Source organism: Callithrix jacchus, chromosome 10, assembly GCF_049354715.1.
Source record: "Callithrix jacchus isolate 240 chromosome 10, calJac240_pri, whole genome shotgun sequence".
Taxonomy (NCBI): Eukaryota; Metazoa; Chordata; class Mammalia; order Primates; family Cebidae; genus Callithrix; species Callithrix jacchus.
The window spans coordinates 44381628-44408630 of NC_133511.1; the positions used below are offsets into that span (position 1 = coordinate 44381628).

At 37.1% G+C, this 27003-nt stretch overlaps 2 protein-coding genes and 1 pseudogene across 13 annotated transcripts in view; 1 reads left to right on the plus strand and 2 right to left on the minus strand.

The window, feature by feature from the left end:
- Positions 1-24027, plus strand: part of MTMR2 (myotubularin related protein 2) — a 102107-nt gene extending 78080 nt beyond the window's left edge. For all 10 annotated transcript variants that reach the window (XM_009007213.6, XM_035265202.3, XM_078339906.1 and 7 more), the window contains 7 exons: positions 512-700; positions 2782-2967; positions 11859-12065; positions 14656-14748; positions 18914-19027; positions 20640-20816; positions 21505-24027. In XM_009007213.6, the coding sequence (XP_009005461.1) occupies positions 512-700; positions 2782-2967; positions 11859-12065; positions 14656-14748; positions 18914-19027; positions 20640-20816; positions 21505-21666 (1128 nt within the window). In that variant the 3' untranslated portion in view covers positions 21667-24027. The remainder of the gene's footprint in view (positions 1-511; positions 701-2781; positions 2968-11858; positions 12066-14655; positions 14749-18913; positions 19028-20639; positions 20817-21504) is intronic.
- On the minus strand, positions 16021-16960 carry LOC100405165 (gametocyte-specific factor 1 pseudogene; annotated as a pseudogene).
- A 794-nt stretch (positions 24028-24821) lies between the features above and the next one.
- CEP57 (centrosomal protein 57) overlaps positions 24822-27003 on the minus strand; it is a 46729-nt gene continuing 44547 nt past the window's right edge. For all 3 annotated transcript variants that reach the window (XM_054241790.2, XM_035265210.3, XM_078339911.1), the window contains one exon: positions 24822-25967. In XM_054241790.2, coding sequence (XP_054097765.1) covers positions 25734-25967 — 234 coding nt within the window. In that variant the 3' untranslated portion in view covers positions 24822-25733. The remainder of the gene's footprint in view (positions 25968-27003) is intronic.

A 27003-nucleotide genomic window follows, 5' to 3' on the forward strand; every position in this document is an offset into this window, starting at 1 on the left:
ATTCTTTACTGAGAAAGTTTGCTCTGTGTGTTAGTCCCTATTTCTTTATCTTATTGTACATTCTTTAGTCATGGTGATAAATGTTCTTTTATTTTTAAGTCCTAGAAAGAAGAACATCTTACAAATTTGTGATGAATCATTGGATTTTAGAAAGATGAGCTTAAATAATTTTAGGTACAAAATTCATATATTCTAAAGACTTTTAGAACTGAGCAGTTTTACTATTAAGTGGTGTTAATTAGCCCTGTTTCAAAGTATGTTTTTCGGGAGATAACATTTCCCAATAATCAATGACTTTCCTAAATCAATATCTGACTAAAGACTTAGACCAAGTTTTCCACATGCCAGACTTGGCTTGAAAGGTGATGATTTTTCCTAGCAGCCGCAGATATCCTTTCATGGGCAGGCTTTGGATCCAGTTAGAAAACAGAGCGTTATTGAGTACTGTTTTTGAGAATTATAAACAGAGAAGTATGTAAAAGATATGTGACCATTTTTTTTCCACACTAAGGTGTTATCATGGATTCATCCTGAAAGTCAAGCCACAATCACTCGGTGTAGCCAGCCCATGGTTGGAGTGAGTGGAAAGCGAAGCAAAGAAGATGAAAAATACCTTCAAGCTATCATGGATTCTAATGCCCAGTCTCACAAAATCTTTATATTTGATGCTCGGCCAAGTGTTAATGCTGTGGCCAATAAGGTCAGATGGTCTTTTAGTAATTATAATTATGCTTTCATGGATTAGCTGAGTTTGGCAGGGCCACAGTGTTGTAAAAGGAGCTCAGACTCTACAGTGGTAAAGATGTAGGTTCTAGTCTTGGCTCTGCGACTTGATAGTGTGAGTTTGAGTTAGGTTATTTAACCTTTTTAGACCTCAATTTGCTTATTGGTAAAAATGATAATAATAATAGTTAACAGTGTTGTTTGGGAGCAAAAATCACTTAATAAAAAATGCATAACTCCATGCTTACTTACATAATAACTAGGTATTCAGTTATTCTTAGTTTCCCACTTCTCCAAATTTGACAACTAAGTGAGCTTATGACTGACTGAAGTCCCTGTATAGTACTGCTCTAGGAATAGTGAACTAGTGTTCTCAGTGACTAGTGGTGCCCTCTTCTGACCGCCCTCCACCTGAACAGGTTATTTAGACTGACGAATTGGCAGTTAGCTATAGTTGATTGTTCCAGTAGAATAAATATTAACATTGTGGAAATTGAAATTTTGGTTCAGCTGACAAAATTTATAGAAGGAAGGAAGGAGAGAGAAGACATAACTACGTAACCACAGCAGCAGGAACTATAATTGAAAAGTGCTCATCTTTTAAAATGTACATTTCAGTGCTTTTAGTATATTCACAAAGTTATACAACTATCACTGCTACCTGATTCTAGGGCATTTTCATTCTGTGTGTTTCTGTGATAGGTTCTGTATAGTTGTTACCACTGCTATCTTTCTAGAATGTTGCAACAAATTTGAATTGAAAGTACCTGTCTTATTCCCACTCCTTAGAAGTAATCCTTGTTAACAGGTGTCCAATGAAACACTGTTATTTCTATTATTGTGCCTAAAGATTTCCCAGACTCTCGGTATCAGAAAGGAGGCTGTACTTTTGGTAATCTGTTGCTGGTTATGAGTTGATAGGTTTTGTTGTTTTAAAAGATATGGGTCATATGATCACTTAATTATTTTTTGAAGCAGAGTCTTGCTCTGTCACCAAGCTGGAATGCAGTGGCACAATCTTGGCTCACGGCAACCTCCGTCTCCCAGGTTCAAGCGATTCCCCGCTTCAGCCTCCTAAGTAGCTGGGACTATAGGCACATGCTGCCACGCCAGGCTAATTTTTTTTTTTTTAATTTTAGTAGAGATGGACTTTCACCATGACCAGGATGGTCTTGATCTCCTGACCTCGTGCCCTGCCCGCCTCAGCCTCCCAAAGTGCTGGGATTACCAGCGTGAGCCACCACGCCTAGCCGATCACTTAATTTTATATAATTATATTTGCTGTTCCAGTATTTTTCTATTTTGTTTCTATTAGCGTTCTAAGAAGTATGATTTTATACATGAGTAAGGTTGGAGATAGAATATTTTATTCATGAAATATCAAAAGATTAAGTCCAGAAAAATGAGGTTCTTCTTTCTAGCCATAGCTTATTTTGAACACCAAATATTTCCTCATTTTTTTCTGTAGATGTAGATTTAAGTCTTTGAGGACATTGATGATGATAGCATTCTGTGCTTTTATACTTGTTCTGTCTTTTTATTTAAAAAGAATTAAGTGGTTAAAAAAGAAGTAGGTCATTTTGATTGCAAATAATGTATTTCTCAGATACGAAGATTAAAATGAGGTAAAGAGGCAGGGAGGTGAAGAAGCATAGGCACACCAGACATGGGGTCCCAGCACGTGAAACTTATAGTCTGGTAATTTCAGTAAATACGAAGGGAAGTCTTCTGTAAGAAATTATGCTTGAGTAGGACTGAAGTATAGGCAGGGAAAATTTAGTGCTTTACAATGTTTAAATCCCTTCATATGTGTTTTACATTTAATTTTAATAATGGCCACATGAGGAAGTCAGAGTTAAGTGTATATTCATTTTGTAAAGAAGATGAGGTAGCGAGTGGTTGTGCTAAATAAGTTGTCCTGAACTACCCACATTTTCCTGTGGAGTTTTCCTGGTCTCCAGTAATATGTATTATCTTTTATGCTATTGGAAATTTTATGTCACTTGTTTACAGATGTGCATTCATTTATAATTTTCCATGATGTGTGCTTTTTTCTAGGCAAAGGGTGGAGGTTATGAAAGTGAAGATGCCTATCAAAATGCTGAACTAGTTTTTTTGGATATCCACAATATTCATGTCATGAGAGAATCATTACGAAAACTTAAGGAGATTGTGTACCCCAACATTGAGGAAACTCACTGGTTGTCTAACTTGGAATCTACTCATTGGCTAGAACATATTAAGGTATGTGTGTGTTACTATATCCCAATCAAAGACGTTTTCTACCCTTTTGTTTCTATTAGCTTTTTACTTATAATTGAAATCAACATGAAGATACCTTTCTAAACAATGAAAAATGGGTAAATGCTTTGATAATTGGAACTACTACTGATTTTGATGTTTGTTTGTTTTTTTTTATTGCATTTTAGGTTTTGGGGTACATGTGCAGAGCATGCAATACAGTTGCATAGGTACACACAGGGCAGTGTGTTTTGTTTGCTTTCTCCCCTTCACCCACATTTGGTATTTCTCCCCTGGCAATCCCTCCCCACCTCCCCCTCCCACTGGCCCTCCCCTTTTCCCCCTATAGACCCCAGTGTTTAGTACTCCCCTCTCTGTGTCCATGTGTTCTGATTTTTCATCACCCGCCTATGAGTGAGAATATGCGGTGTTTCATTTTCTGTTCTTGTGTCAGTTTGCTGAGAATGATGTTCTCCAGATTCATCCATGTCCCTATAAACGACACGAACTCATCATTTCTGATTGCTGCATAATATTCCATGGTGTATATGTGCCACATTTTCCCAATCCAGTCTATCATCAATGGGCATTTGGGTTGATTCCAGGTCTTTGCTATTGTAAACAGTGCTGCAATGAACATTCGTGTGCACGTGTCCTTGTAGTAGAACGATTTATAGCTTTGGATATATACCCAGTAATGGGATTGCTGGGTCAAATGGAATTTCTGTTTCTAAGGCCTTGAGGAATCGCCACACCGTCTTCCACAATGGTTGGACTAATTTACACTCCCACCAACAGTGTAAAAGTGTTCCTTTTTCTCCACATCCTCTCCAGCATCTGTTGTCTCCAGATTTTTTAATGATCGCCATTCTAACTGGCGTGAGATGGTATCTCAATGTGGTTTTGATTTGCATCTCTCTGATGACCAGTGATGATGAGCATTTTTTCATATGATTGTTGGCCTCATATATGTCTTCTTTCGTAAAGTGTCTGTTCATATCCTTTGCCCACTTTTGAATGGGCTTGTTTGTTTTTTTCCTGTAAATCCATTTGAGTTCTTTGTAAATTCTGGATATCAGCCCTTTGTCAGATGGGTAAACTGCAAAAATTTTTTCCCATTCTGTTGGTTGCCGATTCACACTAGAGACTGTTTCTTTTGCTGTGCAGAAGCTGTGGAATTTCATTAGGTCCCATTTGTCTATTTTGGGTTTTGTTGCCAATGCTTTTGGTGTTTTGTTCATGAAGTCCTTGCCTACTCCTATGTCCTGGATGGTTTTGCCTAGATTTCCTTCTAGGGTTTTTATGGTGCCGGGTCTTATGTTTAAGTCTTTAATCCATCTGGAGTTAATTTTAGTGTAAGGTGTCAGGAAGGGGTCCAGTTTCTGCTTTCTACACATGGCTAGCCAGTTTTCCCAACACCATTTGTTGAACAGGGAGTCCTTTCCCCATTGCTTGTTTTTGTCAGGTTTATCAAAGATTGTATGGTTGTAGCTATGTTGTGTTGCCTCTGATGCCTCTGTTCTGTTCCATTGATCTATATCTCTGTTTTGGTACCAGTACCATGCTGTTTTGATTACTGTAGCCTTATAGTATAGTTTGAAATCCGGTAGTGTGATGCCCCCCACTGTGTTCTTTTTGCTTAGAATTGACTTGGCTATGCGGGCTCTCTTTTGGTTCCATATGAAGTTCAAGGTGGTTTTTTCCAGTTCTGTGAAGAAAGTCAATGGTAGCTTGATGGGGATAGCGTTGATTCTGTAAATTACTTTGGGCAGTATAGCTATTTTCACAATATTAATTCTTCCTAACCATGAACATGGAATGTTTCTCCATCTGTTTGTGTCCTCTCTGATTTCGTTGAGCAGTGGTTTGTAGTTCTCCTTGAAGAGGTCCCTTACGTTCCTTGTGAGTTGTATTCCAAGGTATTTTATTCTTTTTGTAGCAATTGCGAATGGCAGTTTGTTCTTGATTTGGCTTTCTTTAAGTCTGTTATTGGTGTAGAGGAAGGCTTGTGATTTTTGCACATTGATTTTATATCCCGAGACTTTGCTGAAGTTGCTTATCAGTTTCAGGAGTTTTTGGGCTGAGGCGATGGGGTCTTCTAGGTATATTATCATGTCGTCTGCAAATAGAGACAATTTGGCTTCCACCTTTCCTATTTGAATACCCTTTATTTCTTTTTCTTGCCTGATTGCTGTGGCTAGAACTTCCAGTACTATATTGAATAGGAGTGGTGACAGAGGGCATCCTTGTCTAGTGCCGGATTTCAAAGGGAATGCTTCCAGTTTTTGCCCATTCAGTATGATATTGGCTGCTGGTTTGTCATAAATAGCTTTTATTACTTTGAGATACGTTCCATCGATACTGATTTTATTGAGGGTTTTTACCATAAAGGGCTGTTGAATTTTGTCAAATGCCTTCTCTGCATCAATTGAGATAATCATGTGGTTTTTGTTTTTGGTTCTGTTTATGTGGTGAATTATGTTGATAGACTTGCGTATGTTGAACCAGCCTTGCATCCCCGGGATGAATCCTACTTGATCATGATGAATAAGTTTTTTGATTTGCTGTTGCAATTGGCTTGCCAATATTTTATTGAAGATTTTTGCATCTATGTTCATCATGGATATTGGCCGGAAGTTTTCTTTTCTTGTTGGGTCTCTGCCGGGTTTTGGTATCAGGATGATATTGGTCTCGTAGAATGATTTGGGTAGGATTCCTTCTTTTTGGATTATTTGGAATAGTTTCAGAAGAAATGGTACCAGCTCCTCTTTGTGTGTCTGGTAGAATTCGGCTGTGAACCCGTCTGGACCTGGGTTTTTTTTGTGTGTGGTAGGCTCTTAATTGCTGCCTCGACTTCTGACCTTGTTATTGGTCTATTCATAGTTTCAGCTTCCTCCTGGTTTAGGCTTGGGAGGACACAGGAGTCCAGGAATTTATCCATTTCTTCCAGGTTTACTAGTTTATGCGCATAGAGTTGTTTGTAATATTCTCTGATGGTGGTTTGAATTTCTGTGGAATCTGTGGTGATTTCCCCTTTATCATTTTTTATTGCATCTATTTGGTTGTTCTCTCTTTTCTTTTTAATCAATCTGGCTAGTGGTCTATTTTGTTGATCTTTTCAAAAAACCAGCTCTTGGATTTATTGATTTTTTGGAGGGTTTTTCGTGTCTCAATCTCCTTCAGTTCAGCTCTGATCTTAGTTATTTCTTGTCTTCTGCTGGGTTTTGAGTTTTTTTGATCTTGCTCCTCTAGCTCTTTCAATTTTGACGATAGGGTGTCAGTTTTGGATCTCTCCATTCTTCTCATATGGGCACTTATTGCTATATACTTTCCTCTAGAGACTGCTTTAAATGTGTCCCAGAGATTCTGGCATGTTGTGTCTTCGTTCTCATTGGTTTCGAAGAACTTCTTTATTTCTGTCTTCATTTCATTGTTTACCCAGTCAACATTCAGGAGCCAGTTGTTCAGTTTCCATGAAGCTGTGCGGTTCTGGGTTGGTTTCTGAATTCTGAGTTCTAACTTGATTTTACTATGGTCTGAGAGGCTGTTTGTTATGATTTCAGTTGTTTTGCATTTGCTGAGCAGTGCTTTACTTCCAATTATATGGTCAATTTTAGAGTAGGTGTGATGTGGTGCTGAGAAGAATGTATATTCTGTGGATTTGGGGTGGAGAGTTCTGTAAATGTCTATCAGGTTTGCTTGCTCCAGGTCTGAGTTCAAGCCCTGGATATCCTTGTTTATTTTCTGTCTCGTTGATCTGTCTAATATTGACAGTGGAGTGTTAAAGTCTCCCACTATTATTGTGTGGGAGTCTAAGTCTCTTTGTAAGTCGTTAAGAACTTGCCTTATGTATCTGGGTGCTCCTGTATTGGGTCCATATATGTTTAGGATCGTTAGCTCTTCTTGTTTTATCGATCCTTTTACCATTATGTAATGGCCTTCTTTGTCTCTTTTGATCTTTGTTGCTTTAAAGTCTATTTTATCAGAGATGAGGATTGCAACTCCTGCTTTCTTTTGCTCTCTATTTGCTTGGTAAATCTTCCTCCATCCCTTTATTTTGAGCCTTTGTGTATCCTTGCATGTGAGATGGGTTTCCTGGATACAGCACACTGCTGGGTTTTGGCTTTTTATCCAATTTGCCAGTCTGTGTCTTTTGATTGGTGCATTTAGTCCATTTACATTTAGGGTTAATATTGTTATGTGTGAGTTTGACACTGCCATTTTGATGCTAGCTGGCTGTTTTGCCCGTTAGTTGTTGTAGATTCTTCATTATGTTGATGCTCTTTAGCATTTAGTGTGATTTTGGAATGGCTGGTACTGGTTGTTCCTTTCTATGTGTAGTGCCTCTTTCAGGAGCTCTTGTAAAGCAGGGCTGGTGGTGACAAAATCTTTGAGTGCTTGCTTGTTCACAAAGGATTTTATTTTTCCTTCACTTCTGAAGCTCAGTTTGGCTGGATATGAAATTCTGGGTTGAAAGTTCTTTTCTTTAAGGATGTTGAATATTGGCCCCCACTCTCTTCTGGCTTGTAGAGTTTCTGCCGAGAGATCTGCTGTGAGTCTGATGGGCTTCCCTTTGTGGGTGACCCGACCTTTCTCTTTGGCTGCCCTTAGTATTTTCTCCTTTATTTCCACCTTGTTGAATCTGACGATTATGTGCCTTGGGGTTGCTCTTCTTGCGGAATATCTCTGTGGTGTTCTCTGTATTTCCTGTATTTGAGTGTTGGCCTGTCTTGCTAGGTGGGGGAAATTTTCCTGGATAATGTCCTGCAGAGTATTTTCCAGCTTGGATTCATTCTCTTCATCACATTCTGGTACACCTATCAAACGTAGGTTAGGTCTCTTCACATAGTCCCGCATTTCTTGGAGACTTTGTTCATTCCTTTTTGCGCTTTTTTCTCTGATCTTGGTTTCTCGTTTTATTTCATTGAGTTGATCCTCGACTTCTGATATTCTTTCTTCTGCTTGGTCAATTCGGCTATTGAAACTTGTGCATGTTTCGTGAAGTTCTCGTATTGTGTTTTTCAGCTCCTTTAATTCATTCATATTCCTCTCTAAGGTATCCATTCTTGTTATCATTTCCTCAAATCTTTTTTCAAGGTTCTTAGTTTCTTTACGTTGATTTAAAACATGTTCTTTTAGCTCACAAAAGTTTCTCATTATCCACCTTCTGAAGTCTAATTCCGTCATTTCGTCACAGTCATTCTCCATCCAGCTTTGTTCCCTTGCTGGTGAGGAGTTTTGGTCCTTTCTAGGTGGCGAGGTGTTCTGGTTTCGGGTGTTTTCCTCCTTTTTGCGCTGGTTTCTTCCCATCTTTGTGGATTTATCCACCTGTCGTCTGTGTAGTTACTCACTTTTTGATTGGATCTCTGAGTGGACACCCAGATTGTTGATGATGGAGTATTTCTGTTACTTGGTTTTCCTTCTACCAGTCTAGCCCCTTCGCTGTACGACCGCTGAGGTCCACTCCAGGCCCTGCTTGTCTGGGGTGCACCTGTAGCGGCTGCAGAACAGTGAGGGTTGCTACCTGTTTCTTTTTCTGCTATCTTTGTCCCAGGATGATGTCTGCCGAATGTCAGTCTTATGGATATAGAGGGGTCAGGGAGTTGCTTGAGGAGACAGTCTGTATGAGCTCAAGTGCTGAGCTGTGAGCTCTGTTGTTCATTCAGGGCTGCTAGGCTGCTATGTTTAGTTCTGCTGCAACCTAACTCGTAAGAAAAACCCTTTTTTTTCCTCAGATGCTCTGTCTGGGGGGGGGTTGGGGCTTTCCTTGTGAGTGTCCGCCTCACTGTCCTGCCCATCTAGGAGGCAGTCTAGTCACTTTTTGCCTGCCGAGGCTCCGCCCTGCTGGTGTGAGGTTCGCCCTTTTCCTGCAGGCTCCGCCCTTCTGCTGTGGTCTCCACCCTGTTGCCTCTGGCTACGCCCTGCGGAGTCTCTCTGTTGTACCGGGTTGCCTCGGCAGCGGCAGGCTGCGTCAGCAATGGGCGTGTACCTCAGTAGGGGCTGATTGCCTCGGTAATGGCTGACGCCCCTCCCCCGCGGAGCTGCACTTTAAAAAAAAATTCTATTCACCAGGAGCGTTTGGAATCGCCGTTTTGTTTGTCGCACTGTGCTCCCCCAAACGCTGAGTCCCTGGGATTTCCTGGGCTGGGTCACAGTTCAAGACCCGTTCAGTCTCAAGTTCAGCCCTCTCGGGTCTTAGTTTGCTGGTTCAACAGGGCACCCGTAACAGTGCGCTTTTGTATGGAGCGCTGTGGAGCGCCTCTGCGCTCTGGCGGGGGCTGGAGCTGCACCAGCTGCCGGCTACACCAGCGGAGAACTCTGCCTGGCGTCCCGCGTCTCTTTTATACCTGGGAATTTTCCCGTTCTGTGGGCAACTAAGATCCGTCTGGAAATGCTTCCCCGACTCACCCTCTCCGTGCGTCCAGGGAGAGCTTCAATCCTGGGTTGTTCTCACAGCGCCATCTTGAGTCCTCCCCTGATTTTGATGTTTGAATGAATTAGTTTTTTATATTGTGCATTTGGTTCTATTGTACTTCTTTTGTTCCCTTTTTCCCATCCTATCTGAATTCTAACCATCCTTCAGATTCTATTTCATTTCTTCTATGTAGTCTTCCCAGATTGCATCCTTTTCCATTTTCTCTGAATTCTTTACTCTGTCTTTCCATCTAATCAGGTACGAACCTGTACTTTGTTTGCTTTTGTGTGTCAACCAGTGTACTTTATGGAGACTAAGACTGGATAAATCCTATATATATATTTTGTCCTGAGAGGGGCTAGGGTACTGTGTGAATCGGTACCCAATAAATACTAGTTGCATGATTTGTGAAGTTGAAACCATTCTGATCAGGGAAATGAGGTAGAGTAGTTGCATGAGCCACACTGAGTGCTAAATCTTGTGGAGAGCACATGTTAGTGCTAATTTACCTAACATGCTCATTTAATGTTTGAAGCACCAAACTGTTATTTCTGTTAACATAGTTATCATATTTTCAGATACGGTCTGTCAGTAACGTAACTCACCAAATATATATACTTATGTAACCACATATATAAGTATTATGAGTAAATGGGAAATACAATCTTTCATGTTAAGGAGGAGGAGATTTCTACTCACATTAAAATCTCTAAAGTTTAGACAGAATTGAAGAGAAAACCAAACTGAACTAATAAGAATTTTAATTAGATGATTTTGACTATTGATTCCCTTTGAGACGCTTAGAAGCTTGAAAATCGCAAAGTATAAACACTAGTTAATGGCCCATTTATTAAATTAATAAATGTTCATGTGGCCCATTTATTAAATTATGTGATATGTAAATATACAGCCTCAGACTTGATTTGGAACTAACATAAATGGTTATGTTTGATTCTGAAAACTCCAAATACTTAATTTGCAGGTACAACATGCTCTCTAAAGGGTTGGCCATAACAGAATCAAATTTCCCTAGGCGTATAAGACATACAGTTTGGTGAAACTACTTTCTTCTTCTCCAGTCCTTATCATACCAAGAAAGTTTATTCACTTTCTGTTCTAGTCTCTGCTCAAATCACCTTTCTGAGAGAGGCCTTTTTCAGCTACTTTTTACAAAATAACAGTTATACCAGCATTCCGTGTAACTTCTATGGAAAGTTTTCACTTATTGCCATCTGATATACTGTGTATTTCCTTGTTTATTTGTGACTGGTGGGCCTCACCCAAATAGAATATAAATTTGATTAAGCAAGTACTTCGTTCACTGCTATATGGCCCATACCAAGAGCAGTGTCTCTCTAGTAAGGGACTCCATAAATGTTTAATGAATGAATGAATGATTCCTAATCAGGAAAACTCTTCATGATCAGTCTTAACTAAGCTGATTCTTAACTCTGTATATGTACTAGAATTATAGGTGGAATTTATTTAAAATACTTAATTTAGAATCATTGGAGAATGTGGTCTAGACTCTTCATGCTTACATGACTCTGATACATGTCAAGATCATCATATTACCCCATTTCCAGGATATGCTCACAACTATGATCAAGGGGAGATTGTCATATTTCCAAGTTTAATCTGTTTTCTTTCATTCTCATCCATGTATGTAGAACTATGCTGCTTTTTAAGTATTATATGATATGGCCATTGCAGAGAAGAATAGGGCTATATTGTCCTTTTTTTTTTTCTTTTTTTTTTTTTAAGATACCATACTTTTGTTTGTGTGTTTTGGTTATATCTAATTCTGTTTAGTTTTAACTCAAAATGGATTTCAGAAAAGGTAAGTTCTTTTGCGAAGGATTTCTGCATATTTAAAAAAATAAGAGCTGAAGTTATTTTAAATAATAGATTGGCATTAATCTGTGAATTTTCATGCATAGCGTTACAGATAAGTAGCTCACTCTAAAGTTTATACTGTGCTTGCTTTATGCTCTGTGACAAAAATCTTCAGTCAAAACAATACAATAAATGCTACTGAATATTTTAAAAGAGATCCAGTATTACAGCTTTCAGATACTTATCCCAATTTGGTTAAGCATTGTTTTAAATCATAAAAAGGCTTCAGTTGCCATATCATTTATTTTTATTTAAATAGATTATGGAATATTTGATGATTCTTAGAAACAGATCTCTACTCTTCTAAGAAGAATCTTACACCATGATTTATTTAGCACCCAAAGGTACTTTTCATTTGGCTATTTCATTAGGCAAATTAATAGGAGTCAGCAATTATGAGGTTTTTTTTAGTTTTAAAAGCAAAATTTATATATCTTCTACCACTTAAAAAAATTCTTAGGAAGGGACAAATGTTTCCCTCATGTTACTGAAATAGTAATCCCTCATAAAACTGTATTAGTAAATTTTGAAGAAGGAAGTATTTAACTTTAAAAACCAGTTTATTAAAAAATCTATTTTCCAGCTTATTCTTGCAGGGGCTCTTAGGATTGCTGACAAAGTAGAGTCAGGGAAGACGTCCGTGGTAGTGCACTGCAGTGATGGCTGGGATCGCACAGCTCAGCTCACTGCCCTTGCCATGCTCATGTTGGATGGATACTATCGAACCATCCGAGGATTTGAAGTCCTTGTAGAAAAAGAATGGCTAAGTTTTGGACATCGATTTCAACTAGTAAGTGAAGAACCTTGACTTTTAATGTATTACATGTATCTCATACCAAGGCATGTGAAAATAATGCATTTTAAAAATGAGATCTTCATCTAAAGTTGATCATTTATCTAGCAGGGTAAACATTTTTGCTTGTTTTGGAAAGCATTAGGATATCCTAACATGACTAGTCTGGAGCCAGAGCTGGCTATCTGCCAGGCGTCTGAACAAGTCTTTCCTGTGATCTCTATTGGGAAACGTCAGTGATGACCATGGGTGTTTCTGGCCAGGTATTTTCCTGAATAATTGAAAGACTTTTAGAAGGTATTTACCCAGATGCTGTCTGTAATGTTAACCTTTAATATACAGTAGTTACCAGAGTATACTAGCAGTGTTTACACAGTTGTCCCTTGGTGTATGTGGGGGATTGGTTCCCAGACCCCATGAACAGGCCAAAATTCACACATACTCAAGTTTTGAAGTTGGCTCTGAGGGACCATGTAAAGTCAGCCCTCTGTGTATGTGGGTTCCGCATCCTACATGTGGCTGAAACAAATCTGCATATAAGTGGACCTATGCAGTTCAAACCATGTTGTTCAAGAGTCAGCTTTAACTTGAAAGGAACAGACATTTAAAGTTAGTCTGCTCTTTTCAACTTGAACTGTTAAATAAAATTGGGCATCTGGGGTGTTTATTCAGATGGCTCACATTTTGCAGTTCTCTACAAAATGTACTTATCATGAAAAGGACATTTAAAACAAACTCTTCCTTCAGAGAATAAAGTTCTAAATCATACTTGTTAATATCACCATTGATTTTGTCAGAAAAGCCTTCAAGTATTTTTAAGCTTATTGTGGTGGGCAAAAATTTTCTAAACATTGAGTTTTCATTCAAAAGCTTGAATTTCTTCATTGACAACAAATACTGTCAGTTGTTTTCAAGTGGTAATTCACATTGTACATTTAAAAAAAAAAGTCTAAGTCTTACCACAGGGCATGTATTAATAATTTGTCTTTCAAGTAAAAATGATGAAAAAGTGCTGTCTTCTACCACACTACATGCAGCAGAAGTGAATTATATATATTTCCTGTTTTGTCACACAGGCAATTAAAAAAAGTGTACTCAAGGGATGAGATTTAATAAAACTAGCAATTTTTACTGCCTTAAGTATACTAGCAAAAGATAAATTGCCTTTTTTCCTTTATTTAACTGTGAGGATCTGGTAGGGTAGAATACAGTGGCTACAAGTGCAGGTTTTTTCTTTTTTTGAGACAGGAGTCTCATTCTGTTGCCCAGGCTGGAGTGCAGTGGCACGATCTTGGCTCAGTACAGGCTCCACCTCCCAGGTTCAAGCAATTCTCCTGCCTCAGCCTCCTGAGTAGCTGGGACTACAGGTGTGTGCCACCACACCCGGCTAATTTTTTGTATTTTTAGTAGAGATGGGGTTTCACTGTGTTAGCCAGGATGGTCTCGAACTCCTGACCTTGTGTTCCAGCCACCTTGGTCTCCCAAAGTTTGGTGATTACAGGCATAAGCCACTGCACCTGCCGACTACAGTTTTAATAATAAGCATTGCCTTGCTTGATGCCTGCTAAGGCACCAGAATTTTTAACTTTCATAATTTCTGCATCATTCGTGCAAATGTGAACACACTGAAAAAGGTAAATAATGTCTTATTATTATGGAAATAGTTCTGACCTCACAGCCCTTGAATGTTTGTGGACCTGTGACACTTTTAGAATTCCTGCTTTGGGTTAAGGAGCAGGATTCTGTTTCAGTTATCTGAGTCAAAGGTCAAGAGAGGAAATTAACTGATAAACTAGGTAGATGACTGCCTGCTTGGAGGGTTGATGTCAAGCATTTTTAACAGGTTTTCTAAGATGTGTGCTAATATGGTTCCTCCTGATGAAGACACATTAGTGCTAAGACAGGATGGGGTACCCTTCACTCACTGGTCAAGGTATTAACACAGAGAGAATGGTGCTGAGTCCAGTGTCCATGGAACTGTTACTTCTCAGAGAGAAATTAAAATCTCCAGGACAAAAAGCTGACCTTTGAGTTCTGACTGCTTCTGTCTTTCATTATCAACCTTTTAGGATCTGGGTTTCATTTATTAAACAGAGTAATAATTCCTATTATAAGCACTCAGGTAGAGAATATCTGAGCAGTATGCATGTCAAAAATGTTAACAGATTTCTACTTCTTTTTCAATGCTCTTTAAGACTTTCTGAAAACTTTTATGTGTATTAGACAGGGCCTTGCTTTGTTACCTAGGCTGGAGTGCACTGTAGCCTTGTACTTTTGGGCTCAAGCCAGCCTCCCACCTTAGCCTTCTGAATAGCTAGGACTACAGACGCACGCCACCAAGCCTAGTTTTTAAAAATGTTTTGTAGAGATGGGGTCTTGCTATATTGCCCAGACCCATCTCGATTTCTTGGCTTCAAGTGATCCTTCCACTGTAGCCTCTCAAAGTGTTGGGATTACAGGTGCGAACCACAGCACCCTACTTTGAAAATTTTTAGAATACTGACCAACTGTAATTTTTTAAAAAAACTATTTCCATCAAAAAATGAAAAATCCCCCTAAGTTCATATATTTCACCTTTTTGCTTCAGAGAGTTGGCCATGGAGATAAGAACCATGCAGATGCAGACAGATCACCAGTTTTTCTTCAATTTATTGACTGTGTCTGGCAGATGACAAGACAGGTAACTTATCTGGGCTATTTATTCTTACACATCTCCTTTCAATTTCCCTGTCAGAGTTGGGAGATTTGGTCACTGATTATCCTATAGATCATTAAACGGAAATTCTTCTAAAGTCTCCATGTCCATGTGAGAGCTATTATTTATTGTTATCTTATGAGTCAGGTTAAAGATTGTTATTTGGGGGCATTACTAAACACTTGACAATTTGATTCTATAAGCATTTCAATGAGCAGCATTGATAATAACTTCTGAGAAGTTTCCTAGAAGCCATTTTTGTATTGCTGAGAGTGGAGAAAAATAAGCTAGATAACACAAGCAAAACAAAATCTTTTAAGTAACTTTAACTGTTATTTTGTTTCATCTCAATCTGTTCCTTCTGAAAATTTTTAAGGGAAAAATATATAGAAAGTATAACAAGGTAGGCACATATTACATTTAGTTCTTGAATATTTTTTTAGCATGGAGAGAACTATTACGACTTTTAGAACTTCTAAAAAATTAACTTGAAATATTAATATAAATGAATTTAATGTTTTGGAAAGAATGGGGACAAAAAACACCTCGTTTATCATGGGACCACTTTTTTAATGAGGCAAAGGGTCACTGACTTAAAAATATGATTTAATACTAACTGGAGAAGAATGATCTCAAAACCCAGTTGAATGTAGCTTATTAGGAAGTAAGTTCATTATTTATCCAAGGGATTATTAGACCCCAAAACAACTGGAAGTCTGAATTGTTTTTACTTAGATTGCCACATGAATTTAAAGTAGAGCAAGTGCTGGCTCTACTTGGCTTTGGATCATATTTATTTAGGAGCGTATTTTTAGCTTCAATAAAATGCTATTTATTTAAATAAAATTAATGGTAATCATCAGGGGAAATAATCATCAATTCTATACTTAATAGTCCCTTGCCTCCATAAGCATTTCTACTTGGGTGAATTATTTAGAAACATGTTGGGTTAAATGAAGCATTTCGTAGATATGACTATAATATGAGACTAGTATTTCAGCATGTATACTGAAAAGGTGCATACAATTCAGTTTTGTTTTATAAATCAGACCTTTGGTGTGTTGTGCAGTAGGAGGAAGGAAAGGTGCTATATACTTAGTTTAACAATGTTTAATAATACTTTCGTGTATTATGTTTGACTTTTTCCTTTGGAATTGCCTTTTAGATAGTATTTCAACATGTAAGTCTCTACCAATCCTTTTTTGAATATATGACCCAAAACCCTAGGACCCCACTTTTGACTATTACCATATTCAGTTTTTTTTTTTTTAATCTATATCACACGTTTATTTGAAAGCTTCTGAGTATGAGGGTTCTTGTATCAAATGAGGATTCAAGAGGGGGATGAAAAAACTGTACTTGTCAGTTTAGAAAGTCACAGAGAGTTTATCATTCTATAATTAGATGGAGGAAAATGAAGAAGCCACTGGAGCAGGAAGAAGCAAGAGTCTTCTAAGGTCTGGCATTTGATGAGATAGGTATTCAGTTACTGTGCATTTCCATTGTTTTTCCATGGCAGAACATACGGCAGATATTTGGGAACTCGCATGCCTGAAGCCAGGTTATTCTTATGTTCCATAACTATGTTGTTTGCAGGGCTGTTGTTGTCACAGTAGTGAGTTGTGTCCCAGACAAATGGGGTACTGGTCTGTTCCTGCAAATTTTTATCCCAGTCTTCATCGCAAGGAGGGCACTACTATGTGCTCTCAGCCAGAGTCTCTTGTCTAAGGCTCCTGGTTTGGTTGACAACATCTTGTTCAATACAACTTCTGTCATCACAGCTTGAGATATGATGACTAATTTCAGCTCGAGGAACCTGGTGGCGAGCATTGAAGGGACAAGTAGCCAATTTGCTTGCAACATCAGGATGATTCTTTCTGCACTTGATAAGATGATAAGGAAACCTGCAAGCTCTGATTTGATGGTTTTTATCATAGGGGCATTGCAATAGCTTCTCAGGGTCCAGGGAGTCAGTGTAAGTTTCTTCCATGTTGGAACTGAAGGAGCTGAATCCAAGTGCTTGCTCCACACAGGATGTCCTCACAGCCGAGTTCGTTCCTCGCAGCCCCCCATATTCAGTTTTAAATAACCTTTGACTATTGGCAAAATTTAAATTCGCCATCAAAGGAGTAGGAAAGCTCTTTGAAACCTGGTATTTTGTTGATGGTTGTGTGTACTGCTTTCCAAGGTGAGTACCTTGAAGGAAATAATGTGCTTGAATATATTAGTTCTGACATGTTAGGAAAAAAAACACATTTACTAGTTACCGGTTTACTCTTGCAAAGAAGAGTATATAATAATCTACAGCCAACCACCTGAATCTCATCTGATTTTGGAAGCAAAGCAAGGTTGGGCCTTGTTAACACTTGGATGGGAGAATACATCCTAATACATTTCTTCCTTAGTAATTTTAATTTTGTTAACTTTTTATATGCTCTCTATCTAAAAGCAGTTTTACTCTAATTTTGAGCCTGGCACTAAATCAAAGAAAATCAGTTTAAATCTGTATTTTTGATAGAACCTAAAATACTTTATAGCCATCTGTATTTTATACACCTATGTTTTTCTGTATATTTTCTTCCCAAACATAAAGCATATTAGTCATAATGTGTTAGCAATCATCAGTTTTATAAATACTTGAATACTAGTACAGAGACTTGAATAGCACATTTGTCAAAACAGAACCAATTATGATAGCCAGATTCCACACCTCTCTTCCTATTTCCGCCCTCATCTCTGTCACCTCAGTCCTGAAATCAGGAAGCAGTTGTTGAAGGGCCTTTTAGATTTTAAGCATGTAAACAAAATAGTTCTCTTCTGCTTATAATTTTAAAAGCAATAGCTGCAGTTAATGCCTTGCTATTTTAGTTTCTTTGTGAGGAAATGCCTACTGATTAAGCTGTTTTCTCATAACTGAGCTAACAGTTTTGCCAAGAAGATGAAAAATTAATCACAGGCTTAGATCCTTGAGATTGCTATTTAATGATTCAGGATGCATTCATATTTGGCTAATAATAAGGCTGTTAACAGTGTGAACAAATACAGGAGATGGGACTTATTTTTTAAAGAAGTAAATGGGATTTGACAAAGTTTCTTACAATTGGCTTTTTGTTGTGGCAATGCTTGATCATCTTCTGCTTGATCATGTTTCATTCAGCTTCACAGCCACAAAAATTATTCAAGGCCTAGTTAAGTGCCCTTTCTTGTTTAAGAAATGTCATGTTACCCTGTGTGTACTTGCTAAATTTTAGGAAACTTCAAGGCAAAGTTGTTTTCATCCTTATTCCATTTACATGCTGTTTATACTATTTTCTTCCACTATAAAGGATCTTTCTAAGAAATAAAAATTTGGAAGCAATGTGTATTTTCACAGTCTGCAATCCAAGTATTTATAGAATTTATCACACACAGCCCTATAATTGGTAGAATCTTACATGGAAGATTCCAAATAATTCTGAAATATTAGATAAGATGGATTAAACTAAACCTTCTGACTTTCGGAGGTTTATAATTTTTCATTTGATTACTCCCCTAAAATTGTGTTACTGTGTAAAACTAACATCCAGTCAAGTCCCTGGCTTGGGTTAGAGAGTGAATTTTCTTTTTGTTAGATGCAGCCAAAATAGCTTACAAGGAACTCTGATTTGATGGGATGGATGGTCCCTGAAAACTTTAGGTCAGTGTAAAAGTAATTGCCCTTTCAGTGGCAAAAGCTGCAATTACTTTTGCACCAACCTAAATAGGTAATAGGCTGGTTGACTTGTAAATTTTCTGCCTTAAATGTTTACTTTAGGGTATTGCTGACATTTTCTGGAGAACATTATTGGCATTTTTTTTTAAATCCTTAAAAAAGAAAACTATGTTGTTGAAAATTTAGAGTCTTAATATCTGTGGTCATTTTTGGTAGAGAATGCCTAGAATTGCCTAAGTCAAAATTCAGCCTGCAAGTGTAGGGTTAGCAGATACAGCATATACAGAAACATGGTCAGAAAAGTGATAAAGCAGTTTTTGAAAAGAAAACCATATAGATAATGCCATAATGGTTTGGAATAATGTAAATTTGAATGTTTAACTTAAAGGATCTACCCATGATAGGAATGAATATGCTTAAAGAATGTCTTAATTTATGTTTGTGATGTTCAATTTGCAGTTTCCTACGGCATTTGAATTCAATGAGTATTTTCTCATTACCATTTTGGATCACCTATACAGCTGCTTATTCGGAACATTCCTCTGTAATAGCGAACAACAGAGAGGAAAAGAGGTAAAATATGAACCATGACTCTCCCCATACTATCTCTACTATATACTTTTCCTTAAAAGAATGTACTCTGTGATAGATTACAACTGAAGTCATTCTTTTGGGTCACACTTTATCTTACATGCTACAATACTGATTGCTTCCTTCTAGATATCTGGACCTGATCTATTCTGAAGTACCTTTGTCATAAGGCTGAAGGTGCTAGTTAACTGTCTGCTATGAGTTCATGGGTGGGAAGTAGTTTCTGCTAAAGAGAACTGAAGAATGTGAAATCTAAGGAGCACACCAGTATACCAATTTTTCTGTGTAGAATGGAAATCCTTCAAAGCAGGTGCAGAAAAATTTAGCAGAAAATGTACATTTGAGTGAATAGGCAGTTCAAATTTCCAAGTATGTTCTAAACTTATAAATGAGACATTTTAGGTTAAGCTTTTGAGTTTAACTTGTCAAGTAATAACTGTAAAAAAATTCAAACACTGAAAAGATAATATGTAGAAAGTTAAAGTTTTTCATTATCCCTTTTTTCCCCATAGGTATCACTGTTAAGTGGGGTTGGTATTAAGAAGAAATGGTCTAAGAGTTACATTTCAAGTTTTACTTCTCAAAACTTGTCTGTCCCATGTATCAACATCTTAATCATCTTGGTGTCTCCCTCTGCATCAACTTTTATTCTAAAAAATGTGGTTATAAAGTAGTTTATGTTTTATTTTGTAAAGCATAGTAGGAATAAGTGCTTGCACTGAAGCCCAGCTGCTAGGTTCAAGTCTTTGATCTATCACTTACTTTGACAATTCACTTGGGGAAGTTAATGTTTACTTTTGTAAAATTATGAAGAATGTTAAATAAGCCATACAGAATACCACAAGAACTGCTATGTAATGTTTCCTAGACTTCCTTAAAGGCAGGTATTAAAATTTTAAATTTACCTATGTCTTCACTGTCTAGCATGCAGTATTTCTGTGCATAGCAGTCACTCAATAACTTAAGGAATGTTCATTAGAAATAGCATAACTAAGTTCCAAAGATGGTTTTGTTTTTGAGAGCTTTGGATAGGAATCAGTGGTGATTTAAAAAAGAACTTTTTAAACTGATAATCTGCATACCATGAAATTTACTTTCATAGTAAATTTTATAGTTTACTGATTTTTAGTGTGTCTGAGTTGTATAGCCATTGCCACATTTTCATTTTAGAAAATTTCTAAGGTTCATACATTTTATAGCATGTGTTGTTTCTTTTTATGGCTGAATACTATTCCATTATGTACATATATTCTACTTATCCATTCATCAGTTCGACTGACTTACGGGTTGCTCTCACTTGTTGGCTATTAAGACTGGTGCCGCTTTGAACATCTGTAACAAAGTTTTTGTATAGACATGTCTTCAGTTTTGTTGGAGATGTACAGGAGTGGAATTGCTGGGTCATATGTTATGTCTTTGAGGAACTAGAGACTGTTTTCCAGTACCCTCTGATTTTATATAAGTTGGTTTATCACTGAAGTCTCTGTTCCTCTAAAGAGATTTTAATGACTACAAAATAATTCTTTACAAAGTTCATCTAAAGTGTAAATGGCCTATGTGGTGGAGAATCTTTACCTGTTTTTCCTGCCTACAGAATCTTCCTAAAAGGACTGTGTCACTGTGGTCTTACATAAATAGCCAGCTGGAAGACTTCACTAATCCTCTCTATGGGAGCTATTCCAATCATGTCCTTTATCCAGTAGCCAGCATGCGCCACCTAGAGCTCTGGGTGGGATATTACATAAGGTGGAATCCACGGATGAAACCACAGGTATGTGCTGTACAATATACAATAGGAGTTTTCATCCATGCAATGCAACTTTGTTTTGTTAAAAAGCAGCTAGAAAGATCATCTGTGCATATTTACAACTTTACTCACCAGTAGGTACAATGGTATAGTAGAAAATGTACTACACTGGGGCAGGATAATCAGTACACCTGGTTCTTAGGACTGCTTGTATGACATTGGACAAATCACTTATCTGTTTTTTCGCATCTTCCCTCCTCTGTCTGGACCTCTAGGGGACTTGTTTTAATAAGCTTAAGAAAATAGCTTTAGTAAAGTTAATAGCTGAACAAAATTCTGGTGTACTCTGAATATGTTATGGAATATTAACTACTTAGAACTGTTCAAGGCTAAAAACCTACAACTAATTGATAGGGAATCTTCTGACGACGGTTTTTTAATTGTCTTAAATATTTGTTGTATTTGGTAAAATACCAGTTTCAGGAGCATCTATGCAGTAGGTATTCTCTGGAAGTACTCAGGGTCACTGGGAAACCCAGTGAAAAGAGTAGTGGTATCCAAAGTCTCTGTATTTAACTTCACTGATGGGTTGGAAAGGCGCCAGTGGTTCCAACAGCTGAAAAAGCATACACTGCAACATTTAGGGAATGATTTGACTTTGGCTTTGGGCAGGATTGCCTAGTTGAATGATTCTATGTTTTGCTCTTAACAGGAACCTATTCACAACAGATATAAAGAACTTCTTGCTAAACGAGCAGAGCTTCAGAAAAAAGTAGAGGAACTACAGAGAGAGATTTCCAACCGATCAACCTCATCCTCAGAGAGAGCCAGCTCTCCTGCACAGTGTGTCACTCCGGTCCAAACTGTTGTATAAAGGATTGTATAATCAGGGGCATCATTGCTACACACTCTTGATTACACTGGCAGCTTTGAGTAGAAAGTCTTCCAAATTTAGAACCCATCTATGAGAGAAGGTTCAGTCACTTTATTTATTTTAAATCTCTCTAGGATGAGTTTAGAACTATAACAGTGCAGGTCGCTTAAGTGAAATAACTCCATATGTAATTACATGATTATGACACTAATCTTTTAGGTATCCAGAGAATATTAAAATACTTCAATCCTGGATCCACAGTGGGAACAAGTTTTTATTATTAAACGGAAAATACTGTTATAAATCTTGCCATCTGGTAATATTAAAACCATTTTAGAAATACACTCTGGTCACTATGCAGAGGAAGTTTTCAAACTAACACTGAAATTCTGTGGCATCATATATATTGGGTCTTGATGCCATGACAGATCAAAATCATTTCATATCCCTTTCTGATTTACCTTGACCAATTTTTTTTAACTTCCATATTCTTCATACAATAAAAGGCAGTGTTGAAGATATTATGGCATAGTCATAGTTGAAAAATTACTGCTGTCATTATTTACCTACTTAAGGTATATTATAAAGTTGATACAAAATGGGAGGCCTTATAGATATACTTGGGGGAAGATAAAGGGGAGAAAGTAGCCATACAGGAGTTCAGAGAATTCCATGCCCTTCATATTAGCCCAGTTACCAGAAACATCATGGAATGTATTTTAAAAACTAATGATTTACTCCACTTTATTTCATTTGTTTTGTGTGTTTAAACACACAGAAGCAAACTGGCAAGTTTTTAAGAAATATTTAAAAATCTTACTAGGACTGACTTTTTTTCCCTCAAGTCTGTATAAACAGCTTATGGTGAGAAGTATTATGCTCAAATTTTACATTATATATTTTTTCCTTTGCAAATTCTGTAATTCCACTGAATGATTAAGTCTACCAAAGAACATACTGCATGTAAAAGATGTATTACAATCTCAAAGCCAGTAAAAGAAATCTTGCTTCACTGTTCACCTGCTATAAGTAAGAGTTCGGTGCTGGTAGAAACATTTGACTCTGATGTCTATTTTACTCTATGTAAGAGCCATATGTAATGTACTGTAACAAAGGAGCTTCTTGTCCCTTGGTCTTTTAATTAAAAGAAATTCCAACTGACTTTTAAATTTTGTTCTTGTCCAAAGTTGCCTTAATTTTCTTTTTTCCCCCAGAAATATTTGGAAATTACTGGAGGAATATGTACCCCAAATGAAAATTTCAATTTGTACCCATTTTTCCTTAACCAACACCCATTCAAACAATGAAAATAAACAGCGTTTTTTCACTTTTACTAATTCACTATACAGGGAGTCTGAACCTTAGCCTCCATCTTGGTCTTGCAATGAGGAACTAGTTTCTATCCAATTTAGCAAAATTGGTACCAGAATGATTTATTTGGTAATTGTGTGAAATAGAAGCTTTTTAACAAGGCATTTAAGGGTTAGCAAATCAGTATTAAGTTTTCCACTCCAAACATTTCACAAACGCATCTGTCATTTTCCTCATTAAACCCTTATTATCTTAGTCTGACACCACATAAAAGAATGTAGAATGGCTGAAGAGATCAAGAATTTAAAGCTTGTAGTCTTAATATACTTGCATCCACTTCAAATTCCTATAAAAAGCCAGGGAAATCTAAGTACAACCCTGTCACTTCCCTGTTGAGAACCTTTTTCCAGTGGTTCCCCTCACCTTCTGCAGACGTCCCCAATATGGAGTACATGCACTTGAGCCTTTAAGACATACCACTGGTGTGTGTGGAAGGGGGAATACTAGCTCTTTTTTACATATTTACACAATCAAAACTTTAAATATTTGAATTGACAGTTATGTGTTTCATAACTTTATATGTCTATTGATTGTGCTGGTGTGATTTTTTCCCTTTATCATTAGGGTTACAAAAGTCAGAGACCAGTATGATTAAATTGAAGCTCCTTAGCCTCCTTCGACCTAGTCTCTGCATACCTCAACTTTCATGTACAAATGCTATTCTGCTGTTCACAATTGCCTCATATAATCTGCAGATTCCTACTTCCCCACTTTTGTTCAATCTATCTTGTGCACCTGGAACAACTGTTCTCCCTTGAACTACTATTTTCTAGAGTTTAGGCATTTCTTCCTCTGGGAAGTTACCTGATTCATGACTGCCTTCTCTGACGTCCCCACCTTCCTCTGTGTCCCCACAGCATTGTGTATATGGCTTCTACCACTGCAGTTCACACATTGTATTGGAATGAATAATTCACATGTCAACCCCAAGTCTGTAAACATACTTTTCTTATTTGAAATGAACTGCAATAAAGCTCTGTTAAAACACAAGTGGATGGATGACATTCCTCTACTGTAAACTTGCAGATAAGAAAACTAAAGCAGTACTTTGTTTTCCCTTCTCACCTGAGAGTACAAAAAACTGGAGTAGTTACATCAGTTTGAATCCTAGTTGAGAAATAGGGTGGGCTTTAGCATCATTCAGTCACCATTCTAATGAGGACTCAGAGCCACTACAATTCAAATGATGGTTATACAGTTTAGTGACCTGAAATTCAAACAAGGCGAGAATAGCAGTTTTTAATAGTTGAAATGGTGGTTAACAAATATATTTATCATGTCACCAGAGCACTGCTTCTCACTTTCCTTGTGGCTATGGGCTCATGGTTAATTCAATCAAGTCACAAACCTACTCATTAGAAAACTGGACAAACAAACCCGAGGTTACTATTTCAGGAGAGTCACAAATAATACCCCAAAATCTATTTAAGGATCCTAAATTAAAACCTGTTACTATAGAAAAGCCTGACATGCCTGGTGCCCAGGAAGCCATGACAATTCATGCTGGATGTCTGGATATAATCTAAGAATTTTAACTCAATTCTAGGGGAGGCATATAAGGAATTCCTCTAATATGTGGCTAACATGTTCATTCGCACTCTTGAATTACCTTATATCATGAGAAATCTAATATTTTTTGGCTCTGTTTCTATGTAAGCATGAGAATGGCAACTAAGTACTAGTTTTTTCTCGTCATCAATACATTGATGTCCTATTTAGAAATGCATGTTTTCGGAGCTTATTACAAAGCCCTTATTAACAGGCTGTTAAGGAAAGTTTCAGTGTTTCCTTTAAAAAGGTGCTTTATTGACTTCAAATTTATAAAAGGTTAACATCTTGATCTAGTTGAAATTATATGAATAGGATAACAATTATGTGCACAGTTCATATTCCACTCATACTGTACACCTGTAAAAGCAAATAATTCAAAGGGTTCTCTGAGTTTTGAGATTAAAAACCGCTATGCCTTGAGTGAGTATCATGATTACAGAACAGGTATTATTTAAGAACTGTGAAGGTGTATGCTCAAAGCATAAGTTACTTTCAAAAATCCTTTTATAATTTTTACAGATGTAACTTAAAATTGCTTGTTTTTAAAAAATGAACAATAGATTAAAAAGGAAGTCCACTTAATACTGATAAAAGTCAAATGCCAAAAAGCGAAATTAAAATCCTCTTAAATATAAATTTTTTAATATAGTAAAACTCCACCAATAATAGAAACAAAAAGTATCTTTAATGGTTGCTTTGGAAAGGGGAAGTGGGCACTTCATGCCAGGGAAAGATTTAAAAATGAGACTTTTCAAGCAAGCACTGCCTATGGCATAGTCTCATATTTTGAAATTTTAAACCTAATTTTAATTTTAAAGAACTATTTTTTAAAAATCACACCCACAAGTAAAAAACTGGTAATCTGTTTACAAAGTGCAATATATCAGTACAGCAAACTCATCTCAACAAAACAAGATAATGTGTGGTTTCTCAGGCTTTCTCAACTCCCCTGGTTTCTGTTTAAATGCTTTAACACTGAGTCATGCTGCAGACACAAAAAGCCTGTGTAATGAAGCCTGGGTCCCTTAAACACCTGCTATAAATTAATTTCAACATAAGTTAGTATGAGACCTGGGAAGTAAACTGTCAACATCTGATTGATGAGGTATGGATTATCTGAATAAAATTTATGACCTCGTTATAAGTCAGTAATCCCAAGACAAACTACTGCTTTGTAATGAATTCTGTATGGTTTGCATGTCCTTCAATAACTGAAGGTTTTTTCTGCGTTTTTCTCCAGGTCTCAGTTTCATAAAATCTTTCTTATTTGTGGTCCCTGTGATTCCAGAAGAACGGCTGCTGCTCTTTCCTTCTTCATCAAGAGTCTTTTTGGTAGCTTTTAACTCCTTCTTCTGCTTCTCTAACTTCTGTTTCTCCAGCTATATCAAATAACCAAGGCAGGAAGGAAAAGGAGAATTTAATGAACATATTTTTTCTGACAACGAAAAGGACAAAAGGGTACCTTCTTTTGGTAAGTCTCATGCTAGGTGAAACTGAAATAATATATTCTACGTTTTTGAGACTTAAAAATCTGCACTAGTCATTTAACACTTAAACATGAATACGAATAACGAATATATGCTTAAATATATATATATAACAACATACAAACAAGTAAACATGAGTAAACAGATCAATTCTAGTTGTCCTAAATTAAGGCAATGTTGTCAAAGTACAGAACAGGGTGAGTGAGAAACAAGGAGAGCTGATGGAAGGACTCATGGAGGAGGCAAAAAATCAGACACGGGAATGAAGAATGGGAAGGATTTTCACAAATTGGGGAAGAGGAGAAAGGCATTCTAGAAACTAGCCTGAGCAGGCAAAGAAGCAAGTTCCAGATGGTGATGTATTAATACTATGAAAAGGGTTTTATTTTTGTTCCATTATTTTTAGAATAATTTAAAATAGGTGAGCTTTATTTTTACTTTAGCCAAACTGCTGCTGGCATGTTGGTGTTCCAAGCAAGAGAACTGCTTGAACCCGGGAGGCAGAGGTTGCAGTAAGCCGAGATTGTGCCACTGCACTCCAGCCTGGGCGACAGAGCAAGACTCTGTCTCAAAATAAATTAACAAATAAAATAAAAGGGATAGAATAGGATGAAATATATTTTGAAGTTAAATTACATTCTATATGTGTATCTTCCCAGACAAAAGCTGTAATTTCCAGAGAGACCATTAGGAACACGTAGTATCTATTTTTCCTCCATTATTTATTTCTAGAAACTTATAAAATAGATTGTATTTTTCTTTAAGAACAAAATATTAAGGTCTAGATGACTAATCAAGGGCTTAATCAAATAAAATAACTAACAGTATCTATCATAAAGCCACATAAGCCTTATTCTCATCTCAAAAATGTTGTGACAGCTTTTTAGTGCTTTAACCATAAGAAAAGTGGCTGATTTTCTTAGACTTT